Source organism: Schistocerca cancellata, chromosome 1, assembly GCF_023864275.1.
Source record: "Schistocerca cancellata isolate TAMUIC-IGC-003103 chromosome 1, iqSchCanc2.1, whole genome shotgun sequence".
Lineage (NCBI taxonomy): Eukaryota > Metazoa > Arthropoda > Insecta > Orthoptera > Acrididae > Schistocerca > Schistocerca cancellata.
The window spans coordinates 257,620,993-257,641,342 of NC_064626.1; the positions used below are offsets into that span (position 1 = coordinate 257,620,993).

The 20,350-nt window shown below is 43.9% G+C and overlaps 1 protein-coding gene across 1 annotated transcript in view; it reads left to right on the forward strand.

Annotated features, from left to right (window-relative positions):
* The window catches only part of LOC126168283 (uncharacterized), a 69,901-nt gene that overhangs the window by 25,563 nt on the left and 23,988 nt on the right, over positions 1 to 20,350 (forward strand). Inside the window, exons 5-6 of the mRNA XM_049920547.1 lie at positions 8,787 to 9,065; positions 18,981 to 19,178. Coding sequence (XP_049776504.1) covers positions 8,787 to 9,065; positions 18,981 to 19,178 — 477 coding nt within the window. The remainder of the gene's footprint in view (positions 1 to 8,786; positions 9,066 to 18,980; positions 19,179 to 20,350) is intronic.

Here is a 20,350-nt window from a genome sequence, read left to right on the forward strand (position 1 = left end):
CCCGCCTTCCTTCCCAGAAAAGAGACAGAAGAGGCTCGGCGACCTTCCTTCCATTCGCTGAATCTGGAAGATTATAATGCCCCCTTTACCATGCGGGAAGTCGAACGTGCACTTGCACTGTTCCGGTCCTCTGCTCTGGGGCCAGATCCCATTCACGTTCAGATGCTGACACACATTTCTCCGGCAGGCAAATGCTTTCTTCTTCGTACCTATAACCGCGTCTGGACCGAAGGTCAGGTCCCCATGCGTTGGCGTGAGGCGTCGTTGTTCCCATACCCAAACCCGGGAAGGATAGACACCTTCCTTCTAATTACCGCCCCATTTCTCTTACAAGCTGTGTCTGTAAGGTGATGGAGCACATGGTTAACGCTCGGTTGGTTTGGATTCTTTAATCTCGATGGCTACTTACCAATGTTGAATGCGGCTTTCGTCGACGCCGCTCCGCTGTTAACCACCTTGTGACCTTGTCGACATTCATCATGAACAACTTTTTGCGAAAGCGCCAAACGGTAGCTGTGTTCTTCGATTTGGAGAAGTCTTACGATACCTGTTGGAGAGGAGGTACCCTCCGCACTATACACAGGTAGGGTCTACGTGGTCGCCTGCCCCTTTTTATTGATTGTTTTTTATCAGATCGAAAGTTGAGGGTATGTGTGGGTTCCGTATTGTCCGGCGTCTTCCTCCAGGAGAACGGAGTGCCTCAGGGCTCCGTTTTGAGCGTAGCGATCAATCCAATTATGGGTTGCATTCCACCTAACGTCTCCGGCTCTCATTTCGTCGATGACTTCGCGATCTACTGCAGTGCCCAGAGAACATGCCTCGTGGAGCGCTGCCTTCAGCGTTGTCTTGACAGCCTATACTCATGGAGTGTGGCTAATGGCTTCTGGTTTGTGTCAAATTTGGGCGATATAAAGCATTCCTTCCACCATCCTTACATCTCGGTCCCGTTGTTCTCCCATTCGTGGAGACAACAAAGTTTTTAGGGCTCACACTGGACAGGAAACTTTGTTGGTCTCTGCATGTCTCTTATTTGGCTGCCCATTGTACGCGTTCCCTTAATGTCCTCCATGTTCTTAGTGGTTCATCTTGGGGAGAGGATCGCACTGTCCTGCTTCGTTTATATCGGTTCATAGTCCGATCAAAGCTGGATTATGGGAGCCTCGTCTACTCGTCTGCTCAGCCATCTCTCTTACGCTGTCTCAACTCCATCCATCATCGGGGGTTACGTCTTGCGACCGGAGCATTCTATACTAGTCCCGTCGAGAGTCTTTATGCTGAAGCTGCCGAATTACCATTGACCTATCGGCGCGACATACTGCTTTGTCGGTATGCCTGTCGGCTGTTGTCAATGCCCGACCACCCCTCTTGTCAGACCTTCTTCGACGATTCTCTCGACTGTCAGTATGGGTTGTATGTGTCTGCCCTGCTGCCCCCTGGAGTCCGCTTTCGTCGCCTGCTTCGACAATTGGATTTTGCCCTTCCTACCACCTTCAGAGAGGGTGAGAGCCCGACACCACCTTGGCTCCAGGCTCCGGTTCACATTCATCTTGACCTCAGCTCGGTCCCGAAAGAGGGTACTCTGGATGCAGTGTATTGCTCACGGTTTGTCGAACTTCGTGCACGACTCGCCGGTAACACCTTCATTTACACTGATGGCTCCAAAACTGACGTTGGTGTCGGCTGTGCCTTTGTCGTCGGGGATGTCAACTTTAAATACCGGCTCCTTGACCAGTGTTGCAACTTTACGGCCGAGCTTTTTGCTCTCTCTCAGGCCGTTCAGTATGTCCGCCGCCACTGCCATTCTCTGTATGTACTCTGCTCTGATTCACTCAGTGCTCCTCAGAGCCTTGGAGCTCCATATCCGGTCCATCCCTTGGTGCAACGGATCCAGCAATCCCTCCATTCTTTTGCTGATAATGGCTCTCCTGTTAGCTTTATGTGGGTTCCAGACTATGTTGGAGTGCCTGGAAATGAGGCTGCTGATGCTGCAGCCAAGTCTGCAGTCCTCCTGCCTCGGCCAGCCTCCCTTTGTGTCCTATCGTCTGGCATTAGTGGGGTTGTTTGTAAGAGGTTTGTGTCATTATGGTGGGATACTTAGTCGTCACTTCAAGAAAATAAGCTCTGAGCCATAAAACCGTTTCCAACAACTTGGACAACCTCCTCCCGACCCTCTCGGCGAGAGGAGGTCATTTTGGCCATGTTTTATTGTCGTGTACCCGTTTTAATCAATCTCGTGTTGTCCTGTCTCTGCCATCTACCCTACAGAAAATTTTAGCTGATGCCACTCGAGCAGCTGCTCGTGTTCTTCGTTTTATTACTTTGACGGACTTGTCCAAAGACATCTAACTCTTTTAATTATTTTATCTGCGTCTTTGTAAGAACTTTCTGGTGTTCCCCCCTTGAGTTTTACCAGATTATATGTGCACTTATATTTGTGACTGGGTGCTAATACCCATAGTAGTTTAGCGCCCTATATCCCACAAATAAAACCAATCTTGACAACTTAATTCTACTGGAGACGGCGATGAGTCCTTCTTACGCCGAAACCATTTAGTTTGTGTGTTTTTTGACATCGAAAAGACAAATGACACTACTTGGAGGCACAACATCCTTCGAAAATTTCATGAATGGGAGCTATGTGGGCGCCTGCCGCTTCTGATCCAATCGTTTCTCGAGGACAGGCGTTCTCGTTATCGCACTGGCAGTGCCATGTCTGGTTGCTTTGTTCAGGAGAATTGTGTGCCCCAAGGCAGTGCCCTCAGTGTCACATTTTTTGCCATCACTATCAATGGCATTTCCTCTGCAGTCAGGAGCCCTGTCAAATACTCTTTGTTTGTGGTTGACTTTGTAATCTTCTGCTCTTTCTCTGATCTTAAGACGACGACGAGACAGCTACAGCTGACCGTTAGGAGGCTGCAAAACCTGGGCCCAGACAACTGGTTCTCGGTTCTTACCTGAGAAGACTGTGTGTCAATTTTACTCGTGCTCGTCGGAGTTTTATCAAACCAGAGCTTACAATGGGGAATCGAATTTTACGTTTTCAAAGCACTGTGCGCTTTTTGGGTTTGTTATTTGATTCGAAATTAACATGGCTCCCACATCTGCAACACCTACGAACAGAAGGCTTCCGGTTGTTGAACATTTTGAAATGCCTTGGCGGAAAAACATCGGGAGCTGACAGGTCGCGGCTTCTGCAGTTTTATAGGGCACTTGTTCGATCACGCTTGGACTATGGCAGCTGGTCTACGGATCGGCCCGTCATTCCTACCTCCGGATGTTAGATGCTGTCCACCATGAGGGCATTTGGATATCGACTGGAGCCTTTTGGACCAGCCCAGTTCAGAGTCTATGTGCAGAGGCTGGTGAGCCACCACTCCGGATTCGGCGACGTTTCCTTTTGGCTCCTCAGACGCTGAAAATCTCAGCGTCGCCTCAGTCATTGGCATTTAGTTCAGTGAACCAATCCACCTTCGAACGACTGTTCAAGAATCGGCCTCAAGCGACCTAGCCATTTGGTATATGTGCTACGGTCTGTCTCAAGGATCTGGATCTCTCAGGCATGAAAACAGACACCCAAGGATGGAACGCACTGCCGCCTTGGTGTCTTCAGAGGCCCAAAGTGATTTTAAGCTTGACACAGTACACGAAAAGTTATACTCCAGATATGGTTTTTACAACTATTTTAAGTATGTACCATAGTTTTATCGTTATTTATACAGATGGATCCCAGCAGAAGAATGCTCTCAGTTGTTCTGTGGTTTTCCCTGATAGGGTTTTTAAAGTGCGTCTTCCAGAACAATTTACAAATTATGATGCTGACTTATATGACATTCCGATGGCACTGGAGATGGTTCACAGACATCTCCATACCAGTTTTCTTGTCTGTTCCGACTCTCATAGTGCACTGCAAGCACTTCACCAAATGTATCCAGTAGACCCGCTAATTCAGCTCATCCATGACTCCTTACAGCAGCCCCAACGCCGTGGCAAGGAGGTGATCTTTTGCTGGATACCTGGCTACATTGGGATACAGCGTAACGACATGGCTGACAAAGCCAAGGAAGCATGTTGAGATGGAGCTGTCCATCAATGTTCCATCCAGCAGCACGCCTTTGTCTCATTTTCTGATAGATGCATTATGCGTCAGTGGGAGAACGAATGGTTCCAGGTGTCAGACAACAAACTGCTGTCGCTCAAATCAACCACAAAAGCTTGGCGGACTTCGTGTCAGCCTCGCCGTTGGAAGGAGGTTTTGCTTACCAGACTGCGCATCGGATATAGCCCTTTCTCACATGGCTTCCTCCTCTGGGGGGGGGGGGGGGGGGAGGGAGGATCCACCATTCTGTGAAGTTTGAGGCGTGCCGCTTTCAGTTCAGCATATTTTGGCTTCGTGTGTCCTGTATACCGATATTAGGGCAGCCCACGGTCTCGCTGGATGGTTCATATGGCTCTGAGCAGTATGGGACATCTGAGGTCATCAGTCCCCTAGAACTTAGAACTACTTAAACCTAACTTATCTAAGGACATCACACACATCCATGCCCGAGGCAGGATTCGAACCTGCGACCGTAGCAGTCGCGTGGTTCTGGACTGAAGCACCTAGAACAGCTCGGCCACCGCGGCCGGCGGTCTCGCTGGAGATCTGCCCACCATCCTCGTAGATACCGGTACCAATGTTAACAGAATGGTGAAATTTTGTGAACTGTCAGGCCTCATCACTAAACTGGCGAGGAAGGGTGGCAGACTTTAGTACATTATAAACTGCTCCGCATCTGGGAACAGCCTTCGTCCCCACCCATGAGATTTCATGTTGACTTTTCGTCAGGGTGCTGATGACCAAGATGTCGAGCGCCCCCTGAACCCAAATCATCATCATCATCCTTGCTTTTTGTGGGACATCTTTGTTCCAAACATGGCTCTCAACACCTCGCAGGAATGCTGCTGCATGTTTGCCACTTTCATTGACCTGTTTCTCATTTCTTCCATTTTCTTTATTCACACTCCCGAATACTTATCTTCCACCTTCATCAATTTTTTACCTTCAGTCATCTCTGCTAGCTGGTCTATCTTTCGTTCTAGCTGTAACCAGGATCTCACATTTGTTTATATTAAATATGAACCCATACTGTCGCACAGCTTCTTTCAAAGCATCAAGCTGTTCCTGAATCTCCTTCTTCCTGTTTCCCCAGATCGTCAAGTCTACTGCGGGCACCATTGCTTCCATCTCGTCTTCTCCAGTTTTTTCTGCCACTTTAGTCATTATCTCATCAAAGATCACCATGAAGAAGAGAGGTAACAATGCACTGCCATGTCTCACTACTTGTCTGCTGGATCCAATCCATTCTTTCATTTTCCACTTTCAAATGATTGACTTGTACTTTATATTTCCTACACACTTCTTATTTTCTCTTTTTTCACTCTCTTCTTTTATAGTGGTGGTTAAAAGTTGACGTCCCAGGTCTGAAGCCTTGCTGATCCTCTCTCAACTAATCTACGCTTGCTTGGATTCTGCGCTCCAGGATTTTTTCGTATACCTCGGCCCAGTGTAGTATAAGGGTGAATTTCCTGTAGTTTTCATAATCTTTACTACTCCATTTCTTTATTATAGGGACAATTACTGCCCCCTTCCAATCTCCTTGAGTCGTCTTCTTCCATATCACCCTCATCGCACGATACAGTCACGGTTTCGCAACCTCCCCTGCTGCCTTCACCATTTCGATACGTAATTCGTCCATACCTAATGCCTTTTCTCCTTTCGTCTTGTCCAGTTTCATTTCCATATTTCTTTCCATGTTAGCAACTGCTTTTCTGCCCTCCCCCCCCCCCCCCACCCGCCCCGCACCCGCGTGCCAGAGTTCACTTTACCTCCTTTAGCCTTTTATCTCTTAAGTCCATTCGGATTTCGCAAATGCTCAAAGTACTCCTTCCAGACTATTTTCAGTTTCTCTATGTTATTAACATCATCCCCATTTCTATCATTTTTGCATCCTCTCTCAAATCTCTCCTCTTACTTCTGACCACTCCATATAGTATGTTTCTTCTGCCTCTGCTATCTTCTTCCATTTATCTTCACTTCAGTACCGTTAGCCACCATTTTTCAGAGGTCCTAAAGGACCTTCATAGCTACTATATCGCTCCTCCGGCACTCGAAATCTCGACTGTATTTCACCCCTTTGGGTCATACCCTACTTTGTCTGCCTTCCACGATTTCGACGAGAGGTCCGTCTTCTTGGAGGACGTTGTGATTTACTGTTGTACATTCATTTATAAAAGACTTCGAGGGACGTGCCTTGGAACCGGTGGCTTTGTAACCTGCATGCTTTTTTCAGATGTATAGACGATGTTTTTGTTGTTTGGCCTCGTGGCAGTAAAAATTTGAACGACCTTTTAGAATATCCAACACAGTCCATCCCAGTATTCGTTTCACGATGGAGGTACAAAGGATGACTGTCTTCCCTTCCTTGATGTGTTGGTGATGAGGGAGGTTGATGGTACATCGGGACATGCCGTATATAGTAAGCCTCCTCAAGTGAGTGGTGGCTACAGGCTTATAGTTGATTGCGCTGAAGGGATACTACGTACCTTGGTTGAAAGGGCCCACGTCATTCCAGTCCCTGAGTTAATCCTCCTTGAGGTCATATTCCGTCAGAATGGATGTAGTGAAAGGCAGATCAGGCATGCGTTGCGCTATCGACCAACTGTGCACTGGGTGAGTGACGATAACATCGAGTTTGCAGCAAAGTCTAAGACCTTTCTGCCATACGCTGGGAGTATCTCTAACAAGACTGGTCTTATTTTGCCGTAATATGATGTGAAATATGTTTTCAAACTGCCATTTAAGATTGAGGTCCTCTTAGGTTCCGTTAAGGATTATCAGGATTTGCGTAAGCCAAGTGTCTGTCGTATTTCTTGCAATTGTGAGATGTCATATATTGGTCAGACTATCAGGTCCGTGGAGGACGGGTGTAGCGAAATGGTTCAAATGACTCTGAACACTATGGGACTTAACTTCTGAGGTCATCAGTCCCCTAAAAAGAACTACTTAAACCTAACTAACCTAAGGACATCACACACATCAATTCCCGGTAGGGCGGTTCCAGACTGTAGCGCCTAGAACCGCTCAGCCACCCCGGCCGGCGGGGTGTAGTGAGCATAAGCGTCACACACGCTTAAACAGCGAAGCACATCGACTATTGCAGTAGGTCAGTGTAGGAAATATAACAACGTGGAAATTCTTGCAGGCACTTCTAACTATTGGGATAGTATTACTAAGGATTAGTTGAGATTAAATTAGCATGCAACCTCGTAAATAGAGAGGGAGGTTTTTGCCTAAATTAATCGAGGAATCCTGCTCTCTCTCTACTCAATTAAGAAAAATAAAAGAAATGGAAATAGAGGGACAGAGTCAATGCTAACTCACCAACTGTTTATTAATTTTCACTACCGATAACTCCTGGCGTCGGTCATCTTTGGTTGTGTGGTGGCGCTAGTGTTTACACTATGTGTGTGTGTTTGTTTTATCTTTCCAGAATTGCTCTGTAAATTGAGGTTTTGAATTCACTTGCACAGCACCTACTTGCTACAGTTTTACCACAGAAATGAGAGGGTGGTCACGTTTCGAAATATCTGTGGCTGTCGATGACTGCATGCGGATGACCCCTGTAAATTATTTTTATGCGCCGGAAGAAACTCAGGTCTCGTATATGGATTAATTGCCATATAAAGCACTGTTTTCTAGCTGTTTCTCATATCCAATCTGTACAGCCAAACGAGTGTATCAAAAAGAGATGAGAGGACATTCATGAAAGTTATGATGGTTCAAATGGCTCTGAGCACTATGGGACTTAACCTCTGAGGTCAACAGTCCCCTAGAACTTAGAGCTACTTAAACCTAACTAACCTAAGGACACCACACACATCCATGCCCGAGGCAGGATTCGAACCTGCGACCGTAGCGGTCGCGCCGTTCCAGACTGCAGCACCTAGAACTGCTCGGCCACCCGGGGCTGGCAAAGTTATGATAATGAGGTGCATACAGATGAAGTGAAAAGAAATTTCGGTCATTCGCATACATTTGAGCATGATAGTACATCCATCTGAACGTGCTGAGTGTAGTGAAGCTACGTTCTAACAACTTTCCTTGCACTTCCTAATTATATATTGTTGCCTTATGATGTAGCCTATCAACCGACTCCTTTTATAAGTCGAGCTGAGCCATAAATTTCATTTCTCACAGAATCTGTTCCCTTAGAGATATTATTTCCTCTATAAATTTTTTGGGGTTATATGTACAAGACTATTTTCAATTATTTTTAATACATTTTTAAATGTGTATCGTCACGTTTCATAGTGAGCAGCACGAAGTCTTGTTAGCGTTGTTGATCCTGGGTCCTGGATTCGATTTCCAGCCAGATTGGGGATTTTGTCCACTCAGGAGTGTGTGAGTGTGTGTGTTGTGATGATCGTTCTTCCGTCATCATCGACGTGCAAGTCGTCGAAGTGACTTCAAATAAAAACTTGCACCAGTCGGCAGAAATCCCCAGAAGAGAACTCTCAGCGAAAAATGCCGTACGCACATTTCCTTAAGTTTCATAACTTTTCAAATTACATATTTCACACGCTGTTACATGTCAAACGTCTTACGATTAAGCTTAATCTTGTTGTGTAAAGTTTTTGTCGTCCTATTCAAAAAATGCGCTTTTTCTGAATTTGACTTACTTTGGCCACTAGTGTAGAGTGACGGGTCACAGGAAGGTTAGAGGTACTGTCAGTGTGTTCTTCGGCAGCCCACCGTGATGTTCATGCCGCCGAACCAGTGGCTGTCGCTGCTGCGCCATGCTCCGGAGGGCCGGCTGCGGTCTGCGCTGCAGCGGCTGCGCGTGTGCGTGACAGCAGGGGCGGCGCTCAAGGCGGAGGCGCACGCCTGGATCGAGGCGCGCACGGGCCGGCCGCTGATACAGTGGTACGGCCAGACCGAGGCCTTCCACCTGTGCATGGCGCTCAACCGTCGCCCCCCAGTGCCACCTGGCTCCGTGGGCCGCGTCAATGACGGGGTGCAAGCCAAGGTACTGCATACTGCATACGTTGCTTTCGTCGCCGTCGGCGAATGCTTATTTACAAATCACTTATCAATGTGGACGGCACTCTAGGTGCTTCGACATCTTCTGCGAAGGGTAAAAAGAACGAAACGAGAGGCGTGTGAGTCCTTAGTGTCGTTTAGCAGTACTTAGTTACTTACATATTCCATAGACCATTAACATAGTTGTCTTCGAATGGACGTGTACTTCACCTGCAGTACATCTACGTCTACATACACACTCCGCAATCCACCATACGGTGCGTGGCGGAGGGTACCTCGTACCACAACTAGCATCTTCTCTCCCTGTTCCACTCCTAAACAGAACGAGGGAAAAATGACTGCCTACATGCCTCTGTACGAACCCTAATCTCTCTTATCTTATCTTTGTGGTCTTTCCGCGAAATATAAGTTCACGGCAGTAAAATTGTACTGCAGTCAGCCTCAAATGCTGATTCTCTAAATTGCCTCAGTAGCGATTCACTAAAAGAACGCCTCCTTTCCTCCAGAGACTCCCGCCCGAGTTTCTGAAGCATTTCCGTAACACACGCGTGATGATCAAACCTACCAGTAACAAATCTAGCAGCCCGCCTCTGAATTGCTTCTATGTCTTCCCTCAATCCGACCTGATAGGGATCACAAACGCTCGAGCAGTACTCAAGAATAGGTCGTATTAGTGATTTATAAGCGGTCTCCTTTACAGATGAACCACATCTTCCCAAAATTCTACCAATGAGTCGAAGACGACTATCCGCCTTCCCCGCAACTGCCATTACATGCTTGTCCCACTTCATATCGCTCTGCAATGTTACGCCCAAATATTTAATCGACGTGACTGTGTCAAGCGCTACACTACAGTAGTTTGTATCTGTACATACATCGCGTTTCAGGCACAAACGTAAGAATGAAGTAAATATATTTGTATTCTGCATCACACATACTTCCAGTGACAAGATAAATAAATGTCTAATGAAGAGAAACTCTTGTCGAGAAAAAATGATTCCACACAGATTAAAATTTCACTTTACTGTTAGATATTTTATGATACGGGAGAAATGATCAGAAATTTATGTTCCAAAAATTGTAAATTCAACTGATTTCAGCCATTGATAGCTTCAATAAAGAGAAATGAAGGCTATATTTTTCTTTACTACTGTCACTGTGAATATAATTTATCTATCCATAATACAATGAATCATTTATGACGAGTTTTAGGTGTGTAAATGCAGTTAGTTCCATTGATGAGTGAGGTCAGTTTTGAACCACATTATATCGGAATTTATATCATTTCGAGACTAATAATTGCACCTATTAGGAGTAGTGTGTTTTTAGGTTGGTTACCACCTCGAAGTACGAATACCAAGAGTATGCCATTAACGCGTATCTGCCCCTTGGCAGAAGTTTGGGCGTTGAAGTGTGGGCACATGGACACAAAACTTCTAATCTATACTGAAACGTGTACATACTGAAGCACCAAAGAAACTGGTATCGCGTGTGTATTCAAATACAGAGATATATAAGCAGGCAGAATACGGCGCTGCGGTCGTCAACGCCTGTATAAGACAAAGAGTGTCTGGCGCAGTTGTTAGATCGGTTACTGGTGCTACAATGGCAGATCTAGATTTAAGTGAGGCTGAACATGGTGTTACAGTCGGCGCACGAGCGATGGGACACAGCATCTCAGAGGCACCGAAGAAGAGGGGATTTTCCCGCACGATCATTTCACGAGTGTACCGTGAATATCAGGAGTATGATAAAATATCAAATTTCTGACATTGCTGCGGCCGGAAAGAAAATCCTGCAAGAACGGGACCAATGACGACTGAAGAGTGTCGATCAACGTGATAGAAATGCAACACTTCGGCGAATTGCTGAGCCATCAACAAGTGTCAGCGTGCGAACCATTCAATGAAACATCATCGATATGGGATTTCGGAGCCAACGGCCACTCATGTATCCTTGATGACTGCACGACACAAAGCTTTACGCCTCACGTGGGCCTGTCAACACTGACATTGGACTGTTGATGACTGAAAACATGGTGCCTGTTCGGAGGATTCTCGCTTCAGATTGCATCGAGCGGATGCACGTGTACGGGAGTCAACCTCATGAATCCATAGACCCTGCGTGTCAGAAGAGGAGCGTTCAAGCTGGTGGAGGCCATGTAATGGTGTGGGGTGTGTCCAGCTTAAGTGATAAGGGGCCCCTAGTAAGTCTAGCTACGACTCTGATAGATCACACGTATGTAAACATCTTGTCTGATCACCTGCATTCATTCATGTCCATTGTGCATTCCAAGGAACTTGGACAATTCCAGCAGGACAATGCGAAATCCCATACGTCCAGAATTGCTACAGCGTGTCTCCAGGAACACCCTTCTGAGTTTAACCACTTCCACTGGCCATCAGACTCCGCAGACATGAACATCATTGAGCATATCTGGTCTGCCTTGCAACATGCCGTTTAGAAAAGATCTCCCCCTTCTCGTACTCCTACGGATTTATGGACGGCCCTGCGGGATTCATGGTTTCAGTTCCCTCCAGCACTACCTGAGACATCCTGTTGCGGCACTCCTTCGTGCTCGCGGGGGCCCTACAAGCTATTAAACAGGTGTACTAGATGGGTGTGTGTGTGTTTTGGACAGAAATATGGGGACACAACGAGAACATTCTTAGCGTAAATGCAGATGCTTGTCAAGCCTTTTGGATGCACTGTTCTATTTGACCACGAACAGCATCTGTACAGTGTCCTCATTACGCAGCAAGTGTCAGTCATCGTCGGGACCATGTTTTGTATAGCTGTGAGCGCACTATATCGGATCTAAGTGAATTAGAATGCAGGCGAAGGTCCTGTGTATGTTGGATGCTTCTTCAGCTAACGTAACCGAAATGTTCTGTGTTTGATGAGGCGCTGTATCGAAGACGTATACTCCGTAAAGGGATAGCGTAAACCCATCATCTGGTATGTCACAACGCGGACGAAAGCGCTTGTTGAGTGATCGTGACGGATGGTCAATGAAGAGGACTGCGAAGAGAAAAAAGAGTGGCGAACTGGAATTCAAAAACTACTCATCAGTAACGCATATGGCCGTAACAGGGAAAGGTGGCGCCGAAGTCGTAAAGCGTGGACTATAGAGCGATGGACATTTCGTCGGATGTATCTTGTTTCACGCTGTTAACAATTTCCGGCCGTGTTTACGTCACAATAGTGAAAGATGGCGACGTTATGGTGATGATTCGGGCAGCGATATCGTGGTAATCCGTGGACCTCATGCTTACTCTGCAAACTCTCGTTGCTACCAAGAATTATGTGACCATTTTGGCTGATCAGGTCCATCGCAAACTACAGCGTGTGTTTCTCAACCATGATGCTTTGTTCCAAGCAAACAGCGCAGTTGTTCACACGGGGTTGGTTTTATGAACAAGACGACTAATTGTCTCAACTTATCCGACCACCAGTTACCAGATGTGATTATTATTCAGCCGAGACGACAGGAAGCTGTTTTGAATGCCAACAGCTTTCCTATACCATATTGCGCACAGTATTTGGGGTGTTTATGTGTTTCAATATTTTCGTCCAATTTATATATACATATATGTAAGAAGGCTATTCGGAATGTATGAAACGATCGGTCGTGAAATGGAAACCACAGTGAAAATCAAAACTATTTTATTCTTTCCAGCTACTTCTCTACATCTGTCGTAGCATTGAACCAACGTTCCGAAACCTTCGTCATAGAAGGCAGCCTGCTGTGCTTTCTGACAATTTTCTACGACGCACTGCAAAGCGTTTTCTGTGCAATTAAGCTGCCTTCATAGGCAGCGGTTTATTTGAGCCAAGACCGAGCTTACGGTGGGCCATCAAACATTTCCCACCGAAATTGTTGCAGGAGCGTACTCATTGTCCCTCCAGTGTGCGGCCGAGACATCTCATGAAGAAGGAAGTGCATGGCCATCATGTTATGTGGGGATGCATGAAATCAGACGAAATTTCTGGGCAGATACCCATAATTGGAGAGAAAAACTATTTTCTAGGTGTCTTTAGGCGCTCATTGTGCGCTCACAACTGAGAAGAGCGACGTGACGCTATCAACGGGCCTACTACAGACACTGCCAAACACATTTGTGTAAAGCTTCATCTGACTTTTACGCCGCTCGGGATTAGTCGAGCGGTCTCAGGCGCTGCAGTCATGGACTGTGCGGCTGGTCCCGCCGGAGGTTCGAGTCCTCCCTCGGGCATGGGTGTGTGTTTGTCCTTAGGATAATTTAGGTTAAGTAGTGTGTAAGCTTAGGGATTGATGACCTCAGCAGTTAAGACCCATAAGATTTCCACACATTTGAACATTTTTTCTGACTTTTACTGTGGTTTTCATTCGCCACTGATCGTTCCTTACTTTGCAAGTAGTCCTCGTATATAAACCAGTACATTACCGAAAACTTTTTCTGAGGTTGTTCAGAGGTAGCTTTTGCCTATTTTGGTACAATTGACCCACGGTCTATAGCGGCTCGTTATAGAGTTGTTTTTTGCTGCAATTAAGTTTTTTTTAAAAAAAATTTAATGACTTTCTGTACATCTCTATACAGCCACCTCAGTTTTGGAAAGTCAATTATGACGATACGAACGTGAAGACAACACAACACCTGCCCCCCAGGAGCATAAAATCCCCGACCCAGCCAGGAATAGAACCAGCGTCCCTTCGGTTAGGAATCCGCCACGCTGACCGCGCGGATTCGAGGCGGACCTGCAATTAGCTTTCTTTCCGTATGTCACTGGACATAGTGCACGTCAGTGCAAAAGTCGTCGATAATGCTCTGTGCGTCTTGTTTCGATTCGCTTACGGTACCTTTTGTTGACAACAATAATGCTGTATTTGAATCGTTGCTCTCACATTTGCATTCAGTACTTCTCGGTTCAGTGTAGGGTTTTGTTTTCCGCCATTGTTATTCGTGCGTTAACAGTACAATGGACAGATTTACTAATGAAGACTTGGCCGATATCCAACTCGTGTATGGACCCACTGAACACAATGGAAGAGCGGCACAGCGACGCGAAGTTGAGCTGTCCCACAGTGACGGCAGGCATGTCAGCTGTACATAGTCGCCTTCGAGAAACGAAATCGTATGTTTTATGCTGTACGTTTCGGCAAGTAAATACTACAGACCTTTTCCCATAAGTATAGTTGGGTTAACAAAATGACTAATCATAATTATATTACTACTCTGTTAAGTGCCGCAATATTCCTTGTGATCCTGATACCAAAATACTCAGAAGGTATCCCTGAACAACCTCTGAAAGTTTTTCGCTGAAGTTTTGGTCCTTAGTTCCTTAAATCCGGTAAGTAGGTAAGACAGTGTAAACTAATAGCTTAAGTTAGATGTTGTGGTTGTTGCTGAAGGAGTTTGGCACAAAGAACAGGACTTCTATTCAACTCAATACAGCGTTACCAGCATAAAATTAAACAGGAGTGATACTGGAACGGTTGTAGTAAAGGAGAAGAAAATAGGAATACGGGTAAGCTACTATGAACAGCACAGTGAACACATCATAATAGTCAAGACTGATACGAAGTCAACATCGAAGTTTACGTGCATAATAGCTCCAGAGATGATGAAGGGATTGAAAGAATTTAGGCCAAGATAAGAGATATTGTTGAGATTGTTACGGGAGACAGTTATTTGTGATGGGGCAGTAGAATTCGATAGCAGGTAAAGTAGGACAACATGGAGTGGAGGAGAAGAATGAATGACAGGGAAAGACACTTAGTTCGAAAATCTTGAACGAAGGTTATATATACAGGGCGTTACAAAAAGGTACGGCCAAACTTTCAGGAAACATTCCTCACACACAAACAAAGAAAATATGTTATGTGGACATGTGTTCGGAAACGCTTACTCTCCATGTTAGAGCTCATTTTATTACTTCTCTTCAAATCACATTAATCATGAAATGGAAACACACAGCAACAGAACGTACCAGCGTGACTTCAAACACTTTATTACAGGAAGTGTTCAAAATGTCCTCCGTTAGCGAGGATACATGCATCCACCCTCCGTCGCATGGAACCCCCGATGCCCTGATGCAGCCCTGGAGAATGGCGTCACATGGAATCCCTGATGCAGCCCTGGAGAATGGCGTATTGTATCACAGCCGTCCACAATACCAGCACGAAGAGTCTCTACATTTGGTACCGGGGTTGCATAGACAAGAGCTTTCAAATGCCCCCATAAATGAAAGTCAAGAGGGTTGAGGTCAGGAGAGCGTGGAGGCCATGGAATTGGTCCGCCTCTACCAATTCATCGGTCACCGAATCTGTTGTTGAGAAGCGTACGAACACTTCGACTGAAATGTGCAGGAGCTCCATCGTGCATGAATAACATGTGTCGTACTCGTAAAGGCACATGTTCTAGCAGCACAGCAGAGTATCCCGTATGAAATCATGGCGGTGAATCGAGAAAGTACACTACATACTGCCGCAACTAAAATGAGCTCTAACATGGAAATTAAGCGTTTCCGGACACATGTCCACATAACATCTTTTCTTTATTTGTGTGTGAGGAATGTTTCCTAAAAGTTTGGCCGTATCTTTTTGTAACGTGTGTGTGTGTGTGTGTGTGTGTGTGTGTGTAGCAGGCACGTGGAGAAATTGGAAGGTTTCAAATACCTTACATAATAGTCAGCATTCGTACCTGTTCCTGGATATCTATTACAGTTTAGAATCTGGTTTTGAAATCCTAGTACAATCAGTCTGAAGAAGTCTCAGCTCGTTCACATTATCTCATTACTAAAACTATACCCTCGCCTGTAGCTGAGTCCGCGCGCCAGTGTTCCACGATAACAATAACTACTCATAGGAGTCGCACAGATTCGCATTTGGTTTCATAATTTCTGCTCGATACGAAATACTCCCGAATTCACGTCACCTCGCTCATCTTCATCTATAAATTAAAAAGATCCAATAGTGTAGCTAGTAAAAGCTTTCGACTTTAATTTCACATATCCATCACTCGCGACTCTTTCATCAGATTTTCACTCGATTGTCTCAAACCTACTACTTAATTCTGGCGCTCTCTATTAGTAGCATTGTTGGCGTGCATCGACAATACTCTGTCTGCCGGAAAAGGCGCGAAGGTACAGAAAATTCTGATAGGTAAGGCTCACTGGGTAATGCTTGCTGCTACTCGTAGGCAGGATATCAATAACGGTGGTTTCAAATCCATACCCTCAATTGTTCTGAAAAATGCAAATGTTGAGAACAAGTGAAAAATCGAAACGTTATGAAGTTTAAAATCTGAAAATATGAAAGTATCAAAATCATTTGGTACAAAACTAAAATGCAAGTCAATTACGAAGCACAAGTATCACATGAACTGTATAAATGACAAGCATATAAAATGCATTACCTCTGTAACACCTAATAGTTATGTAATATTACACTAGGCAAATAATGAAAAGTCTCTCTTTTGTATGTATGTTTACTGAAGAATTTTAATCATTCTTCTTCTTCTTCTTCTTTCGTTCTTCCTTGGCAAGGGTCTGTGTCCTTCACTACGACTCAATGTGCCTCGAGGTTGCCACTCGCTTCTTTTCCTTGAACGGCCTCTACTTCTTTCACCAGCTGGTGATTTATTTCTTACGATTTTCAGAATCTTTCATTTATCAATTTTGCTTATGTGTTCGTTAAATTCATACTTTCTCTTCTGTCTTTTCGCTGTCTTCCCTGCAATCCTCTGAAGAATTTTCGTGTTCTTGCTTTTCAAAAGTCTTCTAGTTTTTAATGGTTCAGACCTTGTCTTAGTTTTGTATGTCATAACTCGTCTCATTATTGTTTTGTATATTCTTGTCTTTGTATATTTTCTTAGACGTTTGTTTTACCAAATTGTATCGTTTAATCACCCTGTCACTATATTAGCATTTGCTACTTGTTCTCCAACCTTCTTTTCGACATTTCACTGCTGGAAAATTCAATGCCAAGATATTTAAATGTAATTACCTGTTGAAAACATTTTCCATCCACTTGCAGTTCGCATCTAATTGGTTACACAGGTGTCGTCATAAATATGATTTTTTGAATTTGTATGATGATATTTAGGTTTTTGGCTGCCTTATATGTAAAATTTTCTGCATGTTACCTTCGTTGTTTTCTACCAGAACTATATTGTCATGTTAACAAACGATTTTTATTCCTTAATCCAAAATTTTATAATCACTATCAGCCAATACCTGATCACCTCTTCCATGACTAAGTCAAAAAGTTGCGGGCTCAGACAGTCGTCTTGACTAACAACACTGTAAACCAATAAAACAAAGATAAGCTGGTGTGTTGTAAACGGAGTTCTCTACAGCCTAAGAATGAATACTCCATCTGTCTGTCACGTACAAGATATAAAACCACACTTCTCCTCTGCAAGGGTTGTAATGGTTTTTACTATATTTCTTATTGTTATTGTTACGAGTTTAAGAGCTAAAATGAGTAGATTTATCAGCATGCACTTGGACTATCTTTCTTATCTCCTTTCTTTTGCACGAGAATAATGATACTATTTCTACATTCATTTGGAATTTTTATACAGATTAAGAGCTTGTTATTTAGTTTGGTTAACTTTGCAGTTAGTGGATGCCATACTTTAATAATTCATTGGGAATCCTATCTTTCTCTGGAAAGTTACTATTTTTTAATAGATTTAAGGCTTCTCCTAATTCTACATGTGAAACAGTTACACCATCGTTTACTAGTATGCTGGTCTCCGAAACCTTCCTGTTCTCGAGTAGTTTTTTACTTTTAAGAAACTCTGTTAAATATTCAACCAATGATGCCTCATTTATGTGATTCACTTCCAAAATTAATTTGACTCTTTCCTCTGTATTGATATCATTCTACAAATTTGTTTCTGCATACCACTTAACTCAAGTTATGTATTTTTAGAAAATATTTTCCAGTGTTCCTTCTCAAAATGATTCACTAGTGATTTTGTCTCATTATGAAGTCTTTTGAACTCTTCATACAATTTTTGTGGTTTGAGTAGTTCGTAGTTCAAACAGGCGCACCTCTTTTATATATTTCTTGAACTTCTTTGTGAAACCATGGTCTTCTGTTTGTTTTTCTGTTATGCTGTATAACTCGTGATCTGCTGCTTCGAAATTTCCTGATTTTCTTCCAGCGTTATCCTCTTCAATGTTGATCTCTTTTATTTTGTTTGCTGATCGTTTATGGTATGAAATCTTTGTAAATTATTTCCATAGCGACTCTAACATTGAGTCGCTATGACTGAAAATTGATGTCATTATATGTAGCAGTGTGATCTCTTGTAGATTTACGAGCTCTTGAATTCTGGAAAGCGTTCTTATAACGCTTCTTGTGGTCACAGAGGATATTATTTATTCTCAGTTCGTTGCTTGACCAAAAGCTGTTGATAATCTAACCATTATCATTTAGAAAGTCATCATTATATCGCTGTTTAACTCCTGGGATGAAATTATTTGCAATTCGAGCATTGAAATGTCCCATTATCACTGTAAGTTCGTTTGAAAGAATCTGACTGATAACTTCTTGTCATTGTTCATAGAAGGCTTCTCTTTCCGTTCTAGGTCTACAATCCTCTGGTCTATACAGAGAGATAATGTTCAATTTCTGATGAGCCATTTTTACTTTAGTAAAACTATTCATTCAGAGATGTATTGTTACTTTTCACAACATTTTTGTATTTCTTGTGGATACGTATGCCTTCTGCTGCTTTTAGCTCTTGTCTCCTTCTCGACTCCATTGTATATGAGTAGGTACTATCTTTTTTATCCATGCGTTTCACTGAAGATAGCTGTCTTTGTATGTGTTCTGGACTCAGTGAATGGTCTTAGTTTTAGTGTAGGATCTGTGTACCCGTAAAGTTTGCGACTGCTCTAACTGCAGGTATTGGACTTAGAGACTGGGAAGTGTCTCGGTCCAGGAGTCGATGGCGAGCTGTTCTTCAGAGGATGGGCCATCATGGAGGAGTTCGTGGACAAAGAGGGCTGGATCCACACCGGAGACGTGGGGCACTACGACGCTTATGGAAACTTTTACGTCGTCGACAGAGTGAAGGAACTCGTCAAATACCGTGGTGTTCACGTGAGTTGTTAAAGTTAAGTCATTATTATTGGGAATAAAACTCGTTCCTAGTTTCTGCTGTGGACATTACATTTAATCATTGTGAATTGTACCTGCACAAGTATTCTTCCTTACTACTTATAAAATTGTCCTCCCACCGCCGGTCTCAACTTCGGCGTAAAATTGTATTCAGAACATAGGTATAAACTTCACGTCGCCTATGGAATTTTTATAATTCTGAGACAATTTCTATTAGCATAAATGCTATAAATTTTTTAGAAAGCATTTAAAATAATATTTTCCAATTTTCGAAATATCAATGATTGCTACACTCTGAATGCCCATGTGACCCAATTTCTTTTTATTTCAGTACTGTTGTCAGTTGTTACGAGGGCTATTCGGAAACGGAACGATAGGTCGCGAAATGGAAAGCACAGTGAAAATCAAAACTGTTTTATTTGCAACAGTTAGCTACAACTTCCAGCAACTTATCTCCATAGTCGCCGATCCGAATTGGACGTTTGTCTTAGCGTTGTACCAACTTCCCAATACCCTCGCTATAGAAAGCAGCCGCCAGTGCTTTCCACCGATTCTGTACGGTGGCCTATAGCTCGTTGTCTGTGCCAAAATGTTGTCTTCATAGCATGAATGAAATCTCGAAAACAATTTCCGTCTAAATCGCGTTATGCTTCTGCTACAAAACAGGAATAATGTTCCGATAATAACAACACTCTGTTTCGTAACTATTTGAGACCTACGTTTGATATCTTACCATAATCGACATTATCTGCTACCAAAATATTTGTGAACATGAAGTCCGCCACTCAGAAGAATGCGGGAGGCATGCAGGAGGTAGCGAGCAGGAGGTAAATTGTGCACTGGAGCAGAATAGTACAATCATCATTTTCACGTATTCTACTATATCAAAATTGTAGCTGGGACTGCCATGAGGATGTTCTAGCGACGTAAGCATAGCAGCCCACCTCTTTGTATTTATGGTACTCCAAAAACAATATTGTTGTAATTCTTTATATGAGTGTATATGGTACCACTTTCTGTTGCTTAAATGCGTTTCGTAATCTTCGTCTGCTGACAAACTACAACTTCCACACGTAGACTAACTCTTGAATAGGACGGTGGCGTGACACAGCGTTGGTGCTTAAAGCAGCGCAGAGGTTACGAGTTAAATAGCC